The sequence below is a fragment of the Engraulis encrasicolus genome, chromosome 3 (genome assembly GCF_034702125.1).
Source record: "Engraulis encrasicolus isolate BLACKSEA-1 chromosome 3, IST_EnEncr_1.0, whole genome shotgun sequence".
NCBI lineage: Eukaryota > Metazoa > Chordata > Actinopteri > Clupeiformes > Engraulidae > Engraulis > Engraulis encrasicolus.
This window is the reverse complement of record NC_085859.1, coordinates 13,469,180-13,493,983: the sequence shown is the minus strand read 5'-3', so window position 1 is coordinate 13,493,983 and position 24,804 is coordinate 13,469,180. Positions and strand designations below refer to the sequence as shown.

The 24,804-nt window shown below is 42.6% G+C and overlaps 1 protein-coding gene across 1 annotated transcript in view; it reads left to right on the top strand.

Moving 5' to 3' along the window:
• The window catches only part of prdm6 (PR domain containing 6), a 53,131-nt gene extending 29,894 nt beyond the window's left edge, over positions 1 to 23,237 (top strand). The window contains exons 4-7 of the mRNA XM_063194308.1: positions 3,714 to 3,838; positions 8,160 to 8,562; positions 18,480 to 18,656; positions 23,123 to 23,237. Coding sequence (XP_063050378.1) covers positions 3,714 to 3,838; positions 8,160 to 8,562; positions 18,480 to 18,656; positions 23,123 to 23,237 — 820 coding nt within the window. The remainder of the gene's footprint in view (positions 1 to 3,713; positions 3,839 to 8,159; positions 8,563 to 18,479; positions 18,657 to 23,122) is intronic.
• The last annotated feature ends 1,567 nt before the right edge of the window (positions 23,238 to 24,804 follow it).

Sequence of the window (24,804 nt, the reverse complement as noted above, 5' to 3'; positions counted from 1 at the left end):
TGCTGTGCACTATGTCCCTGGTATGAATGTTAAATCTGAAGCTAATATCAACTCCTCTATATCAATATCAAATACTCTAATTTTAGTGGTGGTGGTTTAAAATAAATTCACATATAACGACGCAAGCTGTTAGCTCAGTCTAATATAAAAATCCTGATTAAGCGTCATCTCGTGGCTGGGACACACTTTTACATCTACATTGCTTATACATGTACAGTCATTTGTAATGAGATCTCAGAGCGGTGCCCAAACCTTTGTATTCATTCCTCTCATTTGCCACCAAGCCCGTTATCCCTCCTCCCCCTTGCCTTGTTTTTATATTTCCCCTCTGTCCTCACCTCTCTCCTCTCCTCTCATCTCTCTCTCACTCCCTCCCTCTCCCTCTCTCTATCTCTCCCTCCTCTGTGACTGCTTTCCCCACCCACTCAGCTGTTTTGAGTTCCGTGTGTTATTATTTGAAATATCTCGAGTGGAGTTCTTCTTCAAAGCAGGCGCCCATGATTGATCGAGCCTCTCTGCGGCCATGTTGTTTTGCTCCAGCGGTACGAGCGGAGCTCTGGCATGTGAGCTGCTCCGGGTCTCTGTGCTCTCCTCGACGCCCCACTGTTGCCTTTATGACTCACCCAACCACAATACTAAATACATGTCAGCATGGGAAAGCTTTATCCAGCACACACGCCTCATAGGCTGCAGCATGCACATACACTTCCATGCACATAGACACATACAGTATGTAAGCATGAGACGCACGCACGCACACACACACAAACGTACATCCATACACATAGACACATACAGTATGTAAGCATGAGACGCACGCACGCACGCACGCACGCACGCACACACACACAAACGTACATCCATACACATAGACACATACAGTATGTAAGCATGAGACGCACGCGCACGCGCGCACACACACACACACACACAGGCACACACATACACACACACACACACACACACAGGCACACACACACACACAGGCACACACATACACACACACACACACACACACAGGCACACACAAATGTGCACATGATACTAAATACATGTCAGCATTGTAAGTCATATCCAAGAAGAAGAAGAGAAAAAAAGTGCCATAGCTTTGATGTCTCTGGCCAGGGTGAAGATTTGTGTGAGTTTTGAAAATGACGGCAAGGCTTGTAAGGCGGTGTGTACATTTACAATCCCTCTCTCACTTCTTTCCGATGAAGTGTGTGTGTGTGTGTGTGTGTGTGTGTGTGTGTGTGTGTGTGTGTGTGTGTGTGTGTGTGTGTGTGTGTGTGTGTGTGTGTGTGTGTGTGTGTGTGTGTGTGTGTGTGTGTGTGCGGGACCACCCATTGCTCAGAAAACAGCCCCCTCTTCTTTCAGCAGCCGTCGGAGTCATTTAGTGCGAGTCCATTTATTTGTGTGCTGTAGTGTTTATGCTAGAAGAGGCCAAGCTGAGAGACATGCGCTTAGTGTGTGTGTGTGTGTGTGTGTGTGTGTGTGTGTGTGTGTGTGTGTGTGTGTGTGTGTGTGTGTGTGTGTGTGTGTGTGTGTGTGTGTGTGTGTGTGTAAGTGCTTACAGTTTGTGTGTGTGTGTGTGTGGTGTGTGTGTGTGTGTGTGTGTGTGTGTGTGTGTGTGTGTGTGTGTGTGTGTGTGTGTGTAAGTGCTTACAGTGTGTGTGTGTGTGTGTGTGTGTGTGTGTGTGTGTGTGTGTGTGTGTGTGTGTGTGTGTGTGTGTGTGTGTGTGTGTGTGTGTGTGTGTGTGTGTGTGTGTGTCTCTGTGTCTGTGTGTGTTTGTGGACAATGAAAGTCACCGTCTATCCATTCCTTCTCTGCTCTGGTCGTGTTTTTCTCAGGTTATGAGATGTGGTCGTGATTTACGATTGGCCCCGCTCCTTGTTTTATTTTTACGTTGGGGTGGAAAGAATTAATAAAATTCACACAGACCTCTGCAAAGGTCTGTTGGTGCAGAGAGGGAACGTTTTTTTTAAATGTCTACAGACCTTTTTTTTTTCCTTTAAACTTTTATCGTAGAAATGCTCTGAAATATACATGCCCAATAGCAGCTATGCTGGTGAAAAGGGAATGTGTTTTTTTTTTTTTTTGCAACGTCTATGTTCGCTTTTTTTGTACTTTAGCTTCTATTGCCGATGTACTGCAGTGCCAAATAAATGACCAGTACAGCAGCTATGTTGCCGCAAAAGGAACATTTTTCTCAGGCATTTACAAGCACTTTTTTGTATCTTACCTCCTTTTGCCATCATCTTTCCAGATAGATAACCATGTAATATTTATGATACAAAATATGTCAACGGTAGGATGACAGTAAGGGGTGAAAAAAAGAGAAAAAAACGTCTCAAAGAGGAATGTACTTATCTGAACCACCATAGAGTAAAATATTGAAATACTGCAACCTCTTATTGATCTTCTCACTATCACTGCCAAGGGGTCAGTTTGTGGTGACAAACACCCCCCTCCCAGGCTGTCCCCCACATGTGAGAAAGTCATTCATTTTGTGGGTGCTTCATTAAAGTGCATCAAGCTGACATGTTTTACCGTGCTCGGCTTGCCTGTGGTTTTTTTGGTCTGGTGCCAACAAGGAAAAGAGGAAAAAAAGTCATCCCTCCTCTTCCATGGCATTTTAAACAAGTGACACGATCTCACATCTTTAAATAAATCATTAAATAAGTGCATCAATCTCAGTGCTTGTCTAGTCCAGTGGTTCAAGGGAAATGTCACCTCTTTTCTGCAGTGCTATTCGAAGGCTAAAGGCGGTTTAAATAACTTTTTTCACACATCTGTGGTTGTACATTGTTCCTAGTGTAGTGAAAACTTATGTACCATCATTGTTGTACTATAAGGTGCTATATTTTTTCACATGTTTTGACCTTTACAGCTTGTACATGTACTGTACAATGATGTGGCTAATTTAAAGATCTTTACAGGCCGACACATTTCATATGGCTAAAACAGCAGTACATAAATAGCGCTCAATATTACAGAGCTCAAACTGCTCTCAACATTTGGTTCCGTTCTCTCGCCCCATGCATAAATACATAGCACAGTTAATAGGCTAGCACAGCTATTCACAGACATACATTGCTGTGCTTTTATGCTTTTATTTTTGTGAAGCACATTGAACTGCTTCTGTGTATGAAATGTTCTATAAAACTGCCTTGGCTTGCCTTGTGTTACACACTGTAGCCTCTCAGGAAAGTCATTGATCCGTATCTTTATGTACACTAAAGATACTAAACAATTGTACAATTGTACAGCCTCAGATTTTTTTTCTGAACACAGATTCCCTGATTCATTTGAGCCTACACAGTACATTCTGTGGTGTTGGTTCAACACTTAAAGAGTTAATTTGAGTCCAAATAAAGTCAAATCAACTCCCTAAGTGTTAAATGAGCACTGGATAATTTGCTGTGTACCGTACCTCACAATCAGAAAGTGAAGGGAGTCAGTCCCAGGATGTGGTTTGTCAATATACCATGCAGCAATGTTGACACCTGACACCAGCTTAATGAGCTGTGCATGAAATTCATGAAATTCATGAAATAAGACACTGAAGATACAGTCCACAATAGCAGTTATTTAACCCAAATGTGTTTTCATATATCACAAAATAGCAGAAATAAAAGAATGTCTCCTCTATTTGTCGAGTCCCCACTAGATATTTAGTACATGAAATACGAAAAAATGTTGTTTGTCATTTCAGGTCGTGCATTTTCTATCAGGCGTGCATGGACATCCCTCGAGGGACGGAGCTCCTGGTCTGGTACAATGACAGTTACACATCGTTTTTCGGAATACCTCTACAGTGTATCGCACAAGACGAAAACCGTAAGAAAGTCTTCCCATTTTCACTGTTGATTCTCTATGTTCTCTGTCCATATGTGTTTTCTTTTCATCTTTTATGACATGCTAAGCTTAATGCATACTGTAATCATGGTTCTAACAATCTTTTTTCTATGTCTGTCTGGATGTCTTTTCTCCTTAACTAACTTTCCCCATTGTGCCCGTCCCACTGATTACTGACAGAGGTTTCCTGAACCAAACTCCACGCGCTGCTTGTAATATGCTCTTCCTGAAAAAGCTCAACAACAGCAAAAAAAACCTAGTGGATTTCATATATCAAAGTCTCCAGAGTCACGTAGCACATCATATCACCAATATCACCACCACTCTTCTGTTGTGCAAAATTTAGACCAACTAGTCAGGTTATTCTAGATTCTTTTTTTAATCATCAAATTCTTCTGGTGCCACTGAAGTCAGTTTTCATATCTTTTTTTTTACAGCTCACTCTGGGCTACTTTAGCCTCTCTCTTAACAGAAGTAGGTCCTGGACAACTGACAAGGCCTGACAACTTCTTTGTTTACATGTCAGACATTTTATGACTTAAGTCTGGTTACACTTGTGTTTAGACAACCGCCCCGCTCCATGTAAACTGTTTTCCCTCGGCGGCGGTATCATCCTGAGGACATAATAGAGATGAATGAGAGACGTGGCAAACACGCAAGTGAGGGAGAAAGACTGTGAAAAAAAAAATCAAAGCTAGACAGCACATAGAAACATAATCACAAACACAAAATGGTTTCATGTTAGCTGAGGATGATGAAGAGGTTAACAGAATAAACAATACCTGAGTAAGCAACTAAAAGTCCTCTTCGTAAGCAACTCGTAAAAATATTTTTGATCAGAGTTGACAATATGCCACATTACAAATGAGCCATGCGCGCACGTGGTGCCATGACGCACATGTCCAATGTAACACAAGTGATGCTCAACAGCAAAGAAAGGGCAAAGGTGATTGTAAAAGACAAGTCTCCTTTCTCATTGACATATGAAGACAAGTAAGATTGTAGCATGGCTATAGCATACCTGTATATAAAATATAAAATAGTGTGTGTAGTCATATGTATTCACACACTGTATGTTGAAATACGTTTGTACAAGCGTATACAATTATTTGCTTGAAACAAGTCATTGAAATGAAGTATTTTTTTCGCTATTAATGAGAAATATTTTTGTTTTGTGAAAAAAATTGTTTGTTTCTTGGAAAAAATAAGATTTTTTTTAATTTTTAATTTCAGTTGGTGTTCTTGTCAGATATGGAACAAAAGAAAAACAATGAGGATAATTGTTCTGATTCGATCGTGTCACGTCATGTCACCATCATGTCACGGGAAAGAGTCTAAGTCAGAGAAGGGAAAGTCAAGTTGTCAAGATGCATTGGTATGAACCAGGCTTGAAATAAGATATAGGCTAAACTTAAAAGCAAACAAACAAATGCACCCATCTTTGAGCTGTTGTATTTACACTGTGTACCTTAAGGGTTAGGATTACGATTAATCTTAGCATGTACATAGAAGTCCAGAGAGTTTTGTAATGTGAATACTGTACAGAGACCATTACAGTTAAAGTTAAACGTTCCCTCATTTTCTGTTGCCTTTGTGCACAATGTAAAATGTGGTTTTTGGTATTTTATTAAGCCCACAAATACTTTGTTCTTTTCAAAATCCAATTGAAGTGAACTTGGCAGAAGGCAACTTGTGTTTTTTGCCAATAAAAAGATGACCTTCTTTTCCACAATCAACCTATATTTTAAGTGACATTGAAATAAATGTGTACATGCTGGACTCATTTCAATGGGAAGCAGAATACACTTTCTCCCTTGCACTGTTCCTAGTCCCAGCCCAGCACATTGCCATACGTTAGCTTTAATCAGACACTATCCCACTTGAAATTTCCCAGTGATCAAAGATCTTACATAGAAACTAAAGCCTGACGGGAAAAAACCCCTTGATTTCAGTTTTATTGCATTAGATGAGCCCTCTTTATGGAATAAAAGAGATGCCACAATCTTCCTCCCACATGTCTAGAATTACAGCATAGCGCTGCTGTGTTTGTGTACACAGCATGCTGCGAAAGCTGGAATGCAGAGTGTGGTTTTTCTTATGCACAATGCTGCCATGGCCACTGAAGACCTCGTCCACTTCCTCCCATGTTGACTTTTCATTAGAAACTACTGTTAAAGAGTCTTCACATGGATTTGCTTACGGCAACTTGAGGAGAACGTGTCTTGCGCCTTGTTTTTTTTTTTTTTTTTTTTAAATTTTATGAAAGCAGTGATTGCTGTGTTTTACCATCAGTGATGTCATCACAGTAGAAACGTTTTGGCCCAGAGTCCATTGTGTTAGCAAAAAACTGGAAATCGGAGAGGGGATCTTGAGTATGAATACGTTGAAGTGACATGAGGCAACATTGAAGCAAACAGCAGAAATGAGGGCATATGTCTCTGGGGGTAGTTAGTCCAATCTAAATGCAACAAATAACATTGTGTCTACAAGATGTGACAGATTATAAGCATAGTAAAAACAGAACTCTGCATCTGTATCTTATCTTGGTTATTGTGCTCTCTGTCAAGTTTTGCTTGAAAAGAAAAACACCATAGTTTTTTCTGCCCTCCCTTTGTGATTAATTTGCTCGGTATTTCAACCTGAAGTTCTTGACAAGGTGGCAACATTTTTGTTTGTTTGTTTGTTTGTTTGTTTGTTTGTTTGTTTGTTTTGAGCCTGTTTAAGACCATCTTGGCTGAACTAGTCAATGAATAAATAATTGTGAGGAGAGGAAGTGTATGGTATTTTTCCTTCTCACGTTAACTTCTTAAAATATATATTTAAATGACTTATTTCAATAGGGATCATCCATAATTTTGAACACTGCAGTATATAAATGAATATGAATATGCCTGAATTAGCAAACACAATGGTCCCCTTCATCCTGGTGGTGCTTAAAAATCACACAATTGTTAGAATCATTCACATAACCATTTCATTTTTATCATAGGCCTAAAATTCCTAAACTCAATGCTAACCCTTCTTAAGCCAGGCTCAAACTACAAGACAAGATTATGTGTCCGATTTTGACGTCGGGGTGCACCGCACACTAGAAGAGAATCGCAACTGTCAATCTTATCGCTGCTTGCAGCCACCGAGACAATGCCGAGACGTTCTATTTCCAGTCGCAAATATCGAACAGTGTTTGATTTCTACGACTTGCGATCGGCGACTCTTTGAGCTGCTAAAGTTCTATTTTAGAACGTCGCACACGACGAGTAAATCTTCCCCGATTAGCTTCCGATGGTCCTGGGGGGTAACGTTCCAGCGATTGTCGTAAGGTGGGTTTTCAGCCGAGAATCGGGCCGATAATCCCGTAGTTTGAGCCAGGCTTTATGGTCTCTGTGTTCCTCTTTTGTGTTGCTGATGGTGCATGTCTTGGTTTCTGTAGTGATGGTGCCAGAGATTCTTTAAGTATATAGAGATATGCCAACATAATATGTTTCTATGGCAGCATGACCAGGTTCCGGTCTGCCTAAAGGGGCGTGTCATAATGCTCCTAGCATTGAATAGAACAGTCCTCAGGTCTGCCTAGGTCTGCCTAAAGGGGGATTTCCCCCCCAATAATAGAACCCGGAAACAATGGGCCAATGGAACCTCTCTCTCTCTACTCTCTCTGATGGTGCTTCTCCTGTTCTGGTCTGTTCCCATGTGAATAATAGCGGGTAATAACGGGTAAAGCCAGGAATACACTGTGCAATATTTTCATTCGCAGGTATCAGCTCCTGCTCACACTGTACGAGGGTATCGCAGGGTTTAAAAGTTCACATCTCTCAACTCACGTCCTCGCACTAGTTCTATACAAACTGAGGATTGGATGCGGGAAAAATGCTCACACTGTATGACATGACAGGCTTGTTTTGCGGAACTGCAAATAACATAAACGTGGAAGGGAAAAGCGCACCTATTAGGTGGAGACGAAGATGCACTCAAGAGCCAGTCGCGCTGCCCTGGCAATTTGTGCCTTTGTGTACATGGGCAGTGTTACATTGAGTTGAAGCACTGCTTGAGCCAAAAACGTCCCGATTCCCAAAAAGCTGTGTGACTGACAAACAGTGGCAACATCGGGCAACAAATTGCACAGTGTTTATGCCCGGCATGAGCTACCACAGAGCTTGGAGTCTTTGAAGCTAAGAATAACACTACCTGTTTGCTAGCATTGCCTATCAGGCTATAACGACTTCTGTAGTACTCATCTGTGGATATTGTCAGTTTTTGTTGTTGTTTTGTATGTTCATGTTCTTTTTCAATGTGTCCACCACAGTGAACGTCCCGGCCTCCGTCATCGAGGCCATGTCGCGACACGAAAGCCTCCAGCCCTTCAGCAGCAAGGCCGGGAAAATAATGGGCGGGTCCCCATCCTCCTCCTCCTCCTCCTCCTCGTCCGGCGGCGGCGCGGTGCTGCCGCGCTCCATGGTGTTCCCCCACGCGCCCTCCTGCTCCTCGCGGATGGGCTTCTCCGCCCTGCTGGAGAAGGGCGGCCCGGCCGACTCGCCGTACGGCCCGATGGGCTCCAAGAGCCAGCGTGTCCTGGCCAGTCCCACCTCCACCAGCCAGCTGAGCTCTGAGTTCAGCGACTGGCACCTGTGGAAGTGCGGCCAGTGCTTCAAGACCTTCACCCAGCGCATTCTGCTGCAGATGCACGTGTGCCCGCAGAACCCGGACAGGTGAGGGATGGATGTGAACATAATGCCCCGTGTACATCGAAGGCGAACTAAGCGACCTGCGCGGCGGAAGTCATTGTTTCTCTATGGAGGGAAGGCGAATAAAGCTACCAGAGCGAATTCGCCAGGAGCGAAGCTTCTTGAGCGACCAGGGCAAATTTTGACGATTAAACTCAAGCTAATCTTAAGCGAATTCGCTATGACGCGGTTCGGCGAAAACCAATTGGAACGTTCATATCGAGGAATGTCCCAGGCTGTCAAGACAGAGCCGTTATGTGATTAGCTGAATCAAACATGTCAGTGCAGCGTCCAGAGCGAATAAAACAAATTCATGGTGAAACTTCTTCATCCACCCCAGATACCTGGGTCGCGTAGGTAGCGCCTGATGTACACGGGGCATGACATGCTGAACATGCCCAAACCAGGGGTGGGACTTACGTTTTTTCCCCACCAGTCACGGTGGCAGGTAGATTAAAATTTTTAGCAGTCACTCACTGTTTTTACCAGTGAAAGTGACTGGTGGGTTGAAAAATCTACCAGTCACCACTGAAATTTACCCATCATTGGCAGGTGGACGGGTGCTTATTTCCATCCCTGGCCCAAACGTACAAACGTGAACGGGCCGTTGTGGCTGAATCAGATGAGGCTTTGCACTCTCTCTCTCTCTCTCTCTCTCTCTCTCTCTCTCTCTCTCTCTCTCTCTCTCTCTCTCTCTCTCTCTCTCTCTCTCTCTCTCTCTCTGTCTGTCTGTCATCGCTGTCTTTAAATGCTGTGACTTAATAGCCCACACTTTGAAAACACTGACACTCCCATCGTACTGCTCCCAGCCTATCCTGAAGACCACGCCACAAACACACACACACACACACACACACACACACACACACACACACACACACACACACACACAAACACACACACACATGAACACACACACACACACACACGTGTGCGTGCGCTTGTGACTGTGAGTGTGTGTGTGGTGGATGTCCTCTGCTGGCTGTAGGTAGTGGATAAATGTGTATTGTTGTGTGTTTTACAGTATGTGTGTGTCCTACAGTTGTACAGCCAAACACCACTAAGTAATTCCACAGTAGTACAGATATTTGCTCGGAGCTGCTGTCATAGGAGGTTTAGGGTTCAATGCCAGTGTGTAACATCTCTAAAAACCTAATTAAACACGCTGCACGGCGACGTATTGGAAATTTTTTGCTTAGCTCTATTTTTTGTCTCGGGGAAGCACATATAAACCTATAAATCAGTGTGTGTGTGTGTGTGTGTGTGAGAGAGAGACAGAGAGAGTGTGTGTACGTGTAAAAGAGAGAGAGAGAGAGAGAGAGAGAGAGAGAGAGAGAGAGAGAGAGAGTGCTGTCATGGAGAAAATCCCTTCTCTAACGGGTGATGGCTGGAGGAAAACAGATGCCACTTATTCGATAAACTAATATTCATACGGAAGAGAAATGTGCAGCGAATTGGCTCTCGGAGTTTGAAGTCAATTTGAGCGTTTGTCAATAGTTAACTTTATGACCCTGGGGCGGAGAGATAAAATTTAGCTGAACAAGGGGAATCTAAGGCATGTTGATATTTGGAGGGTTCGTTAACACGCACGCACACACGCACACATGCGTGCGCACACACACACACACACGCACACACACACATACACACACACACGCACGCACACGCGGGCACGCGCACGCATGCACACGCACACGCATATGCATACGCATGCAAGCATGCACACACCCACGCACACACACACACACACACACACACGTGCGCGTGCGCGTGCACACACACACACACTCACACACACACATTGCAGAGAACAAATGACAGAGCTCATCTGTTCAAAACACCCCCTACCCCCCACCTTCCTCATGCTTTATAGTCCTTTGGCTTATACATATTTATTGATGTTTAGTTTATATGTTCATTTGGGTCAGGATAAATGACTGTAGGTATATCATCACTAGGGGGAAATCGTTTCGCCCTATCTGCCTTTTGCTGACCTGTATTTTTCAGATGCAAGAGGGGTTTTTCTTCCCTTTTAACCCAGGCACTATCAATCAATTTGGAATATACATCTCACGTCTCCTCGCTGTCTGGAAATAAACTCTGTGGAGATATACTCACATCTGACTGAAAGGAGACGTGTGCAGATAGATAGAACTGTGAAAGCGAACCACATCTGTGGACAAAAATAAATGTGTTTTTTATATATATATCAAAAGACATGTCTGAATAAGGAAACCAGTGTCCAGAAACAACAATCAACCAACCAGAAACAACAAGCAGGATCTGGTCCATCGGGAAGCAACAAACAAGCAAAAGCAACTCTTGCATTACCCTTTGTGAACTAGCGGGCGTTAATTGCAGCACAAAACACATTTGACTGGTAGATCAGCTAATTAATGATGTCAACTGTTAGGCATTAGCAGAAAGAATGTTACAAGTCCTCCAGGACTCTCTCTGGTGCTGACACACAGGTTCACACATACATATTAGGATAAATGGACATGTTCTTCCCTCCATTTTTTTCAAAAATAACTTCCTTCATACACCATCGTTTAAATATGCTTACCTGCATAAATATAACTACCTTGTGGGCGGCCGTGTAGTAGGAAGGAGAAAGACGAAATTCTTTTTCAAAGAATGAAATGATTTTTCAGATGAAAAATCTCTGTTGGTAAACAAAAGGCAAAAAACTGAGGGGAAAATAAAACCTTTTATGTGTCCATTGGACCAATATATTTCTTGCCTTGCTTTGAAACAAAAATCAGTAACATCACAAAAAATGCAAAATAACACACAGAAAACAACATTCTGCTCAGTCATGATAAGGGTCTTTTCCACTGCCGGTTTTCTACCCGGTACAGCTCAACACAGTGTTACCGTCACTTTTATGCACTTTTTCGACTGGACACGGCACAGCTCAACTCTACAACTCGAAAACCAGCCAGTCGGGTGCAGCCAGCTGAGCGGGACTTTCGCAGCTTACTACCCAGAATCTGCATCAGCTCGTCCTCATCGGTGAATCAACACTAATCATGGCGGCCATCAGATCAACTCTCTTGGAATACTCTTTAGTTTGGTACTGTATTACTTTGATGTTTAAGATCGAAGGCAGAAATCAATGTCGCTGAAACTATTTATAGCCTACGTTGATAGCTGAGATATCTGTAGGCCTTATATAAGTCAACTAGCCTACGTAAAGTAATGCTATGTGACAACCATACTTCGGGTAACACGGTTTGTAATGGAAACACAAACTGGGCAGTTTGACAGTACCACTCAGCACCACTCGGCCAATCCAACACGACACGACACGACACGACACAGCAGAGTGTATGTGGAAAAACGCCTTTAGTGTCTTCACTCCAGTCACCACATGAAGTCAGCACACATTTTTGGTAGCTGCATGTTGGTATGACAATTGAACTGGATGCTAAATATTTCCCACGGAATGATAACACACAACACATTTTTTTCTTGTTTTGCTCCCCAATGTCAGGCTGAGGACAGTGGTCTACACTGTTACGCATAGCAATAGCCCATTACTCAGAAAATACATTCAGGTCAGTGGAACACATTGTAGAACATGTATTATGCAATTAATGTTTTTTTTTCTTTAAGGACCAAAAAGGGAGGTGTAATTTGTTCAATACATGTATCTGAAAAAAATATTAGCATAACGACTAAATATGCCTAAACAATCATGTATATGTATATATAAATAACCACACAAATGAACACATCCAAAATAAAGCCACTGCAGTGTCACATGCTCATTATGGAGCTAATAAGTATCCAAGTCTACACATCCACAGACTCCAAATTACGATGATGATCACAATCGGTTCAAACTCATCTTGCGCTTGTGAAATTAATGATCAGAAAGAGAGACATCATTTCCCTATTGACTGTTTATATGTGGTCTTTTGTCTATCTCCCATCACTTAATTACCTCTGTCGGAGTAGCAAGTGCATTATCTTCCCACTTACGTTTAATAGTTCTATCGATGCAGAGTTGAAACTCTTCAGTGGCTCTGGATTACACAACATCTCATCTCATCTCTCTCACGCTCTCTCTCTCTCTCTCTCTCTCACGCTCTCTCTCTCTCTCTCTCTCTCTCTCATACACACACGGACACACAGAGAGAGAGAGAGAGAGAGAGAGAGAGAGAGAGAGAGAGAGAGAGAGAGAGAGAGTCATTTTGGTGATCATTGATTAGGTATTGACATAAACTGCTCGTTGATTTATGACAGTTCAACCAAAACCGCTTTGTTTTAATTGCAGACAGAAAGCGACACGCCTGAATGGCTTCAGTGTGTGAAATACTGTAGATGAACGGTTTTATGTAGATCAACGCATTTGTGGTAAATTTAAGAACTGTACGGTTCTGTGCAATTTTTTGTCGGGCTTAGTAGTGGTTCCCAAAGTGGAGGTGATGGAGAGAACGGACTGTTTGCATCAAACCCTGGAAAGTAGACAGTGACTAGGATATGTGCTGCACGTATGTGAACCCTTTTGAATGACTATTGTCTGCATGAGTTGGGCACATAGACTGTAGGCTATAATTAATTGACAAAGTATCCATGACGTCACCCAGACTTTAGCAGAGCCGAATTGAGTCAATTTTGAACTGCAGGGGACTGCCATTTTAGTGCACTTGGCTACATTCACACTTGTCTGTGTACAAGAAAACATGAAACTCTGCTTCCGTTGCCAGCTCCTGCTATGATGGGGGGAAAAAACCAGGCTTCATTACTTTGACCGGAAGGTTGCCACATGTTATGATCTTCATCTCAGTCCCAACAATAGCCTACATAAATACATTCTGCTGCAACTAACACTTAGCCTGGCAACGCCCTCCTATGTACTCCACCCAAACATTTTGGCTCCGCACATCGTCTGGCAAAAGCCTCCAGCTCGGTTCTCTCAGCGTCTAGCCAATTAGCAAACAGTTGACGCAGAACTCACCCGCGAAGTCCGTTACTGATGGTTAAGGTAACACTATTCACACTTTTGTTTTGTTATTTGTATGCTTTTGCGATTCTATATTGTAACAGTCATGCTAATAAAGCACAATATGGGTTTTAATTTGAATTTGGAACTCTAATGAATTTAAATGTCAGACCATCTCCCCCCCTCCATGGAGATGGGTTCCTCTTGGCTTTTGCCAGACTGTTTGACGGAGTCAACAGTCACTTTCACCCAGGCTAACTAACACTGCACAAAAAAAGACATATTTTCACATTCACAGTGCAAGGTAGAAAAAGTTTGTGAACCACTTGCAGGGCTCTCAAGTCTCACTCTTTGAGAGTGTGACACTCTCATCTGAGCGAGTTCACACTCTCACACTCCACACATGGTATTTCACACTCTGAAGTTCGGCGCACATTAATTCATCCAACCTATCCACAGATGCGTCAGAAATAGGTAACAGCGCTTCTGTGTTCAGACTAGTTACCACGCTATTCAGCCAATCAGAAAATAGATTGTTCGGTTATACGGGCAGATCAGAGCAGTGGATCAGAGTTTCATCCAATAGCGCGCGCAGCAGAGTTCAGATAGAACTGTAAAATTTACGAATCGCAAGTAGGCGAACTGGAGACGCAGGAGCCAGGACCATCAGGTGATAACTTCATACAGGTGAAAATATGAGACTTGTATTAGTTAGGCTACTGTTTTTACTCCTTAAACCAATATTTCCAGCCCATGTAGCCTTGACTGGGACGTTAAAAGAGAGCAACAACTTGAGAGGCCTGCACTTGGCTATTTACTTTCCATTACATTTAGCAGATGCTTTTGACCAAAGTGACTTACAAGGAGGACATTCAAGCAAGTACAGAGTGAGGGGTCAGTACAGAATACATCAGTATACAAGTAATGTAGAACAGATAGAGAGCAGCAATCGATTAATAGTGGAGGACCTATGAAATGTAGTGCAGATTAGTACCCATGATTAGAGGTGAGTAGAGTTAGTTATGTTATGCAGGGAGGGCCTCTCGGAAGAGGTGAGTCTTCACTGGCTTGTTGATGGTTGAGAGGGATGACCCTGCTCTTGTAGCAACTGGTAGCTTATTCCACAATTGAGGGACAATGACAGAAAACAGTTTGGACCGGGATCGCCTTTTGTGAGGCAAGGCTAAACGGTTGGTACTGGAGGAACGCAACACCCTGGAAGCAACATATTGCTTTAGTAGCCTATAGCTTTTAGGTAAGCCGGCTAATTACTTTTCCTATAGCTAATTGGAGCCAGTCTTGGAGGTCAAATTAGTGTGATGAGATTACAAGTGTTGGTCAAAGTTACCCTTCCCTATTAAAACACATGCTAGTTTTGAGTTAGCTACTCTCAAGAAGCGTTGATTGATATGAATAATGTATTGCACAAAAAGAGCCCTCAGAAGTATTTTGACTTGTTGTAAGTTGCAGAGTTTTACAAAGGTATCTGTAAATTCTGTGATATTAACATGTTTACAGTAAAACAGATTGTCTACAAATGGTCAAAGTTGAGCCCTGCTGTTATTTTCCCTAGGTGTGGTCATCCTGTAAAGATGAGAGCACAAATACATCAAAATTGATGTATCAAATTTGATGTACATCAGGTATTAATGGAAATTAAATTGGGCACTTCATATTTCAGTGGTTTAGCTTTGTGCAGATATCCATTTTCTTTTTTGGTGGCACATCCGACAAACTAAGTTTGGAAACATAATACCATAGTAGGCCTAATAGTGGAATATTCATAGATGATTTCACAACCTTGTCTACTCTAAACATGCATGGTCTCGCTCCGTTTCGTCCGGATATCTCATGCAACCAGCACGGTTGGATTGGCCACATGGCACACAGGGCATTTGATAATTTTGGTGTGATCCTATACATCGGCTTTGCACGCAGACAGGGAGTCCAAAATGCTACGTGGCTAGGTATTTAACATTTGTCCCATTGGAGCCCTGCACAGTGTTTAAAGGGACACTGTGCAGGAAATGGTCAAAAAATGTACTGCAACTATGCTGCTCATTGAAACTGGGTTGGCTATCGGTAAATTTGATATTTACATGAAAGTTTACTAAGTAATAAACAAATATTTTCTAGTATGGTCCAAGTAGAGTCATTTTTGCAGCTAAAAATGGCTATTTTTGGAAATTCAAAATGGCGGACCATGGAGAAGATCCCTCTTTTCATGTATGAAAAGTGCAATTTCTCCAGTTATAATGATTACTTAGAATTCGATGGTGGTGGTAAGTATTCATGAAAAAGGTAGCATTAGTGAATGGGCAGCATGAATTCTGGAAATAAACAACTAAAAATCTCACACAGTGTCCCTTTAAGCCACTTGCTCGGATTTTGTACTCTTGATGGCACCGTTTATGAGAACATATTGTCATGTCGCTCTGAATTCTTTGATATAATCCTTAAATAATATTGTGTAGCAAAGTGGTAGCCACTGCTGACAAGGCGTGGTTTCAGGATCAGAAAATTGATTTTTGGAAGCTGCTGTCACTCAAACGTTGCACTCACGTGTGATTGGCGTAATACAATGCAACATAATTTACAAAGCATACAAAACGATTCTGATATACACACGATAAGATCTGTTCTTCCAGAAAGTAGTCGGTAGGAGATCGTTACAATATCTAGCTGACTAGAATAACAGGTTTTAGCCATGCACCACACTGGTCCAAAGGGACTTCCAATGTTAAACACCTAGCTGGGTAGGATTTTAGAATCCCTGTCTGTGTGCGCAGCCAATGTTTGCCAATGTCAGCCAAGACATTGAAAACCCATGTATATGCAGCGGTACAGTCTGCCGTTTTCAAGCTTAAAGGGACACTGTGCAGGAAATGGTCAAAAAAGGTACTGCAACTGTGCTGCTCATTGAAACTGTGTCGCCTATTGCCAAATTTGACCTTTTCATGATAGTTTACTAAGTATTAAACTAATATTTTCTATTATGGCCCAAGTACAGTCATTTTTGCAGCTAAAAATGGCTATTTCTGGAAATTCAAAATGGCGGACCATGGAGAAGATCCCCCTTCTCATGTATGAAAAGTGCAATTTTTCTATTCCAGTCATAATGAATACTTTCATGGTGGTGGTAAATATTTATGAAAAAGGTAACATTAGTGAATGGGTAGCATGAATTCTGGAAATAAACAACTAAAAATCTCACACAGTGTCCCTTTAAAATGCCTTTCCTGTTTTTTTTTTCGTACCAGTCCGTGCCCTGACGACCAGGACTCTGTCAATAAAGCAGCGATATGAATACTCTTGCCGTTCTAGGTCTGAATATTTGCTGGAACTTCTAAAAACAAAAAGGGACTACTGAAACTGGACACTGGAATAGTTCGCGAAAACAGATGAATAAATTATATATAATTTATATTTATATTATATGTAATTAAAATAATTTAATGGATTTAAAATAAAATGGTTGTGATACTTCTAGGGACTACTTTGTCTTCCCCAAATGTTGGCTGTGATATGCCCTTACCATCCCTATATCGACTTCTACCATGCACATTTTTGAATCCATTTTGGCCTTTTGTTTAACAGAAAGTTTTATTTTTTGCTCCCGAAAGGGATATTTTTAAAACTGGACTTTTAAGTAGAGATTTCTCCTGAAATGAATTCATAAAGCCAATCACATGGTGAGTGATTCCATGTCATGTGCGATTTGTGTTGACGTAACAATCAAGATTTCTTTCATCTCATTGTTGTGTAAACAATAAATGGATAAAAGGGGGGGAAAAATCATAAATGTGGAAACGAGGTCTGAGACTAGCTGACAGTAGTTCTCCCAGAGATAATGGGCTGCTTGAACCACACAGGAAGTATTTTTCTGTGTTGTGTGCGTATGTTCCCCTCTGTACACCCAGCACAGCAATAAACAATGCAGCCACATTAATCATAAACTGCCGCCATAGTAAATACTTTGCACACATTAATCACATTAAAATATTCACAATCGATGGATCTTCTCCCAGAAAAACCCTCCAGTAAATCGTGTGGTGTACGTGTCACCTCAACCAAGCCAGCCTTGGTGCAGGCAGAACAGTGTGAAGAGGTTGAGAGAGAAAACATTCCTTAGGTCATGACATGACTTGGGTGATGATTTTTTTTTTTAGGTTTGTTTTTCTACAATTTTTGAGTTGATTCCTGATTCGTCATGTCAAGAGGCTTTAGCAAGAAAAAAAATATTTCAGTAATGTATCCAAGAAGACTTGATATTTTCAGCATGTGTGTCTCGTAGCACAGTAGATCTTACAATAAAATTGTCTCAAATGATTGTTTTCAAAGGGAGGTTTTAAGAGGAACATGGAGTCATTATTTCCGAGATTCAAAGAGAAGTAAAGCTGCATTTTGTTCTAGCCGCCCAATGGAGTGCTGCTCTCTCTAGGGCTCACTCACCCTGGAATAGAGAGAGCCAGAGGGTGCATCCCAATATGTGTCCTTGCCTCCTCCACTTGTGCTTGTCTCCTCGTCCCGCCTCCTGGCCCCTCCTCCGTGGAGAAAACGATAAAGTTTCCCAGCTGGCAGCCTCGCCACAACAACTTTTGAGGGACTGTTTTTCATTCATCATCCCAATTGCAAATGAGAAAAATACTTTACAATTGAGCTTTTGCAAGATATTGAAATATAATGCTGTTGTCAGTGATGTCATCATGACGAGAAGCAAGTGGAGGAGGCAAGTGGAGGAGGCAAGGTCACATATTGGGATGCACCCAGAGTGATGGATGGGCCAATGCAACACCACATCTCATTGTTAATGAAGGGTCATGGGTGCTATGGTAACAACCATGGGGGTTAACCTCTTTGCTCTCTCTCTCTGTGTGTGTGTGTGTGTGTGTGTGTGTGTGTGTGCGTGTGGGTGTGCGTGTGTGTGTGCGTGTGTGTGTGTGTGTGTTAGACCGTACCAGTGTGGCCACTGTGCTCAGTCCTTCTCCCAGCCGTCGGAGCTGCGCAACCACGTGGTGACCCACTCCAGCGACCGGCCCTTCAAGTGTGGCTACTGCGGACGAGCCTTCGCCGGCGCCACCACCCTCAACAACCACATCCGCACACACACCGGCGAGAAACCCTTCAAGTAAGTACACAGTGAGTACTCACTTCAACGCCGTCGCCTTGTCATATCACACACACACGCTTAGACACAGACACCCATACACACGTACAGACACAGACACCCATACACATACACGCACACACAAACACAGACACCCATACACATACACGCACACGCACGCATGCACGCACACACAGACACAGACACCCATACACATACACGCACACGCATGCACGCACACACAGACACACACACCCATACACATACACGCACACACACACAGAGACACACCCTCATACACATACACACACGCATGCATGCACGCACACACAGACACATACACACACACACAGGAATGCACGCTTGCTTGCACACACACACACACACACACACACACACACACACACACACACACACACACACACACACACACACACACACACACACACACACACACACACACACACACACACACACACACACACACTCACAAACAGAAAGCCAGTGAAGTAAGTGAAGAGCGAATACTCACTTTAACACTATCGTCATATCACTGACTCAAACACATACACCTAACACAGATAAACACAAACACACACGCATACGCACACGCACACAGACACACAGACAGACTCATTGGTGGTTGCTGTATTTTTTTCTTAACATACATTTTCCAAACATCACAGGACAAGACAGAGCATGAAGCGCATTCCCACTAAACAGGTGGGCATAGGGGACACACGCGCACGCACACACACACACACACACACACACACACACACACACACACACACACTCACTCACTCACTCACTCACTCACTCACTCACTCACTCACTCACTCACTCACTCACTCACTCACTCACTCACACACACACACACACACACACACACACACACACACACACACACACACACACACACACACACACACACACACACACACACACAACTCTCAATTCGGCCATCCCTCTCTATGAATGAAATTGCTGAAATTGCCAGAAAGTTTTGGTAAGACATGACATGAGCAATTATAACGTCAGTGGTTAGTAGCCACAGCTGGGTTACTTCAGCTTAGCCATGAGACACCACTGCGAAATGCTTTTGTTTGCCAACACAGTACTGTAACACAGTAGAAATAGAAATCAAGGTGTATAGGTAGTGTATAGGAAGCTTTTATTGCCATTATGCACAGTACACTGAGATTTAAAGCCTGCCTTCAAGGTGCACGCTGCATAATACAATCATTATAAAATATAATTATTATGAAATTATAAAAGTATAAAATAAAGTACCAATAAAGGCTGCAAAAACAAAAGGCTTGAAAAGACCAGTAAACTCACTATACAGTATACACAGTCACACCGAATAGAGTAGAAAAGAATAGAATAGAATAGAATGAAAAGCCTGTATTGTCATTATCCTACTAGAATGAGATCTAAAGTTAAAGGGCACATATAAATAAACACAAGGAAATATGTACAATAAAGCTATTATGAAACTAGGGTAAGACTACTGACTACTATACATAAACAATACATAGGATTTGTGGAAATCCTAGATGTACACGGGCACATACTGTATTAGCAACAGGTTTTAAAATAAAGAGAAAATAAAGTGACTAGAGTAACTAGCAGCATCAAGTGACAATGACATTTACATGCACTTATTTTCAATATATGGCAGCTAAAATTAGATAAACTGGCTTGATACGACAGTGAAAATGTAATCATTTACAGATAGCAATTATACAGATCATGCACAGATAGAAATGAATTAATAGTGCCAATAGCATAGCCTTCAGTTAAATTGGTAAGCATCACGCTGAGGTAGAGGTAGAATCAGCACAAGACCCAGGAGTAGGTGTCATGGAGTGTTGCCTCAGAGGCATCAAAGAGACAGTAGTTCTAGAAAATACGTAGCTATAACACATAAGAGCATGTTTTACAGTAAGTAGTAGATACATACAAATAATGTCCAAAAATAGTCTTCTTTGAAAACCAGACAGACGTGTGTTTGTGGGAGCGCGCGTGTGTGCGTGCGTGCCTGCGTGTGTGTGTGTGTGTGTCAGAAATGGTTTGTTAAGGAAAGACAACTTTGTTTTTTGCTGTTCGGCTCTATTCAGCCTGGCTTTTTTTATGCGTGCAACTATTTCCCTATGTCCACACTGTTGTGAGGGGCAGTTACAAATCTGCTTTCTAATGAGCAATCAGCAGTCCACAAATGTGTCATCAGCACTTCACGTTCTCCAGAGGGGCAAGAGAGAGTACAAAGACATTAATGAATACACTGGGCCAATCTTTAGCCAATCAATAGGCTTGAGTTATTTCCATTGAGTCCTGATATGCTTGATTGAATAAAGATGGCATTTTCTGTTTGTCAGGAAGAGGAGTAGATGCTTTGGTTTTTTTGTCTCCCCGCCTTCTTGTGTTTTGCTCTCTGCTCAAGCCATGGCATCTGCAAAGCATCACTGGAACTTTTTCTGCACAGCTCATCAGAACCTGTTCCTACCATGCCCCTCCTCATCCCCTGCTTTGTGTAGATGAGATGAGATGAGATGAGATGAGATGAGATGAGACGAGACATAATTGAAGTTCCTTTTTACACAGACATTTGTCTTGAAGTGACATTTGTCACTTCCCCACAATCCATTAAAATTAAAAACAGACATGAATGAAGGAAGTGACAGCACTCTTCACATGTTTATTTACCCACAAACCCTTCCGGCATAGCCCCATAGGTGGTAGATGTGCCCTAAATAGGGTGTTCACCTTTGACCCAATGATTGATCTACAAACATTCATATTACTTCCCCTAGGAGTAGTACAGTAAAATGATACTGCAGCTCAATGTGTTACAACATACTCCAAAAAAACAATGTAATTCTGTTGTTATAAAAGGAGCCGGAAATGTATAGCCTATATACAATATTTACAAAATTTTTACATTAAAAGCAGCACATGGAAACACCATATCCCCTTACCGTGACTACTCATATTCCTATGTTCTGTGTAGAGCACATCTCCTTTGCTTTGTTCCACTGCAGTTTGTGTTCATTGGAAACATGAAGGGGATGTGAGGGTGCTGTACAATATACTGTATATATAAAATATATGGCAAGTAATTTACAAGCTTCACAAAAAAATCTGGACTAGTTGGTTTTCAGTAAATGAGACATTGAATACTGTAGTTGAAGGTGAATTAGTGTAATGCAGTGTTTCCCAACCAGGGGTACGTGTACCACTAGGGGTACGCGAGCACACCTCAGGGGGTACGCGGAGAAATGTAATAATAGCAAATTTATTGAGTGTAGTCACGTTGGGATAGAGGAACAGAGCATGTATGAGGGCGAGGGGGTACTCATCATATGACAAAATGGCTTAGGGGGTATGCAGGACAAAAAAGGTTAGGAAACACTGGTGTACAGAATACTTTTTCCTGTCCTGCATGTGTCCTCATATATTTGTCACATTGATCATGATAATATTAACTAATTAGATTACATTATTATGTTGTATTTATTTAATCATATTTTTGCATGTAGGTAACCAATGTGCCTTGAGATGAAAGAGCTTCTTGTGAAATGGCACTAGTATTATTCTGTTCCGACCCGTTCCACATTTGTCCTGTTGCAATCTCCGCAATTTATTTTTCAAAGGTGTGCACACACCCTCTGATTCCCTCTCCCTCAGTTCAGCCCCTCCCACCCATCCACCCTCCCTCTAAATCTCCCAAGCTGCTTACGGCAAAGCCTGTGTGTAACTACAACTTCACACCCAGAGGTACACATCCTTTTTTAATTTAGCTCTTCTCCTGGGTGTGTCATTACTAAATCCTGTGCCATTCAGTCCCTCAGTAGACAGGATTAGTAACCACTCCCACCACCACAGACCAGACCACCCCAGCTCAGCCCACCCCACCCTCCTCCTCATCTGAGAACCTCTTTTTGTTCTTTATCTATTGTAAGTGACAATGACGCGCGGGCCCTTATCTGAGACAGGCGATCTCCAGGGGCATCCCTTCCTCTCTGCACATTTATTGACAGGAGGCCCTTGTGTCACGCATCACTTGAGTCCGCCTCACCTCCTCTCTCTCCCATCATCAGACCCAACTCCTCACCCCACGCCACCCCACCCTGAGCCACCCCACCCCACCCTACCCCACCCCACCCCACCATCCCCAAACCCAACCCCCCAAGGTCCCCTCTTCAGACAGAGGGCTTCTGCAATTATACCCCCCCCCTGGCCTCCACAGGAGTCATGCCACTTTCAAGTGTCACCTGTCATTAGCAGCAAAAAGCTGGAGGATGAAGCACTGAACACATTTTCTCTTGTCTGTCTTTCTGTGTGTGTGTGTGTGTGTGTGTGTGTGTGTGTGTGTGTGTGTGTGTGTGTGTGTGTGTGTGTGTGTGTGTGTGTGTGTGTGTGTGTGTGTGTGTGTGTGTGTGTGTGTGTGTGTGTGTGTGTGTGTCTACGTACGTGTGTATTAGGTGTGAGCGGTGCGACCGGAGCTTCACGCAGGCCACTCAGCTGAGCAGACACCAGCGGATGCCCAACGAGTGCAAAGCCATCAACGAGAGCAGCGAATCAATCGAGGTGGATTAGCCGACTGACTGGATGGAATTAGATACACAGACACACACACACTAACACACACACACACACACGAACACACACACACACACACACACACACACACACACACACACACACACACACAAAGACAGATACACAGATATGCATGCAAACTTACATACACGCACGCACACACGCACGCACGCAGGCACACACACACACACACACACACACACACACACACACACACACACACACACACACACGCACACACACACACACACACACACACACACACACACACACACACACACACACACACACACACACACACACAGAGAACATGTACCAAAGTTCTGTGTGGCCAGCAGCACAGTGAATCAATGGAGGTGGATTAGCTGATTGACTGAACGGAATTAAACTGCAAGAAAAATCATGATTAAACGTCACGGACACTTAAGCAGAGCCAAAGATTTCACACACGCGCACACACAGACACAGACACACACACGCACACACACACACACACACACACACGCACACACGCACACACATAAACCAAAGATATCCCCCTTCAGAGAAGCTCTCAATCAGCTCCTCCTGCTCTGTCAGGCACGGACGGAGAGGAAAACCCCAAAAGCAGTAATAAAATAAAGTAAGACGTTAAGACATTATCGACCCCCCTGGCAGAGCAGATAAGCAGACTGGACACAAGGGAAAAGGACAAGGGGGGGGGTGTGTAGAATAAAGAACAACTGGTCTGGGGAGGGGGGGAAAGGAGGAGAAGAAGAAACGGAATATTTATTTATGACTTGTGTCTCCTGGAATATGAAGGTTGGACAATGTTAAAGAAATACCCAAAGAGGAGAAACACGGCAGTCAGTTGGTCAGTTTTCAAAAAGAAATAGCTAACCCAAAGAGAGGAGATACAACAACAATGCCAAAGGTGGTTTCTACTGCGCTTGATCTCCGCTGTCTTTTCTTACACACAGTGTTACACAGAAACCAAAGAGACTATACGGGCCAATGGCTGCTGAAGAACCACACATGGAAGAAGACACAATCCATTGACCAGCTGTCACCAAAGGAGCAAGGACTTTTTTTTTCTTTTTTGAAAAAGAAAAAAGGACACAGTTTAGTTCCAACCAATAAATGGATGAGAAAATACAATCAGTATTTCTCAAGAAGAGGAAACTAAACCACCTTTAATAATTGTACATTCTGAATTATAGTATATTTCTCCATACCATGCTTTTGGCACTTTTAAAAACTGTTTTATTTATGTTGTTTTTCTGGTTTGGCCTGCTCTTCAAGGTTAGGCTGACTACTATGAGCAGGAAAGGTCAATGAAATAAGACACAAATTCTGCTTGTTGTTGCTACAAAATACGGATGCGAAGGGCTGGATTCTCTTACAAGGCACACAGCATGTACATTTTTGTTGTTGAAAAAAAAATAAAAGATGCTTCTAAATGTAAAACAGCACAGGCCTGATTTGGAGGTCATGACAATGGACAGTATTGACCAACACTCTTATGTGATTCCATTTGACATAGTGCATTTAATGCATTTGTGTCCCAACAATTGTAATAATGACA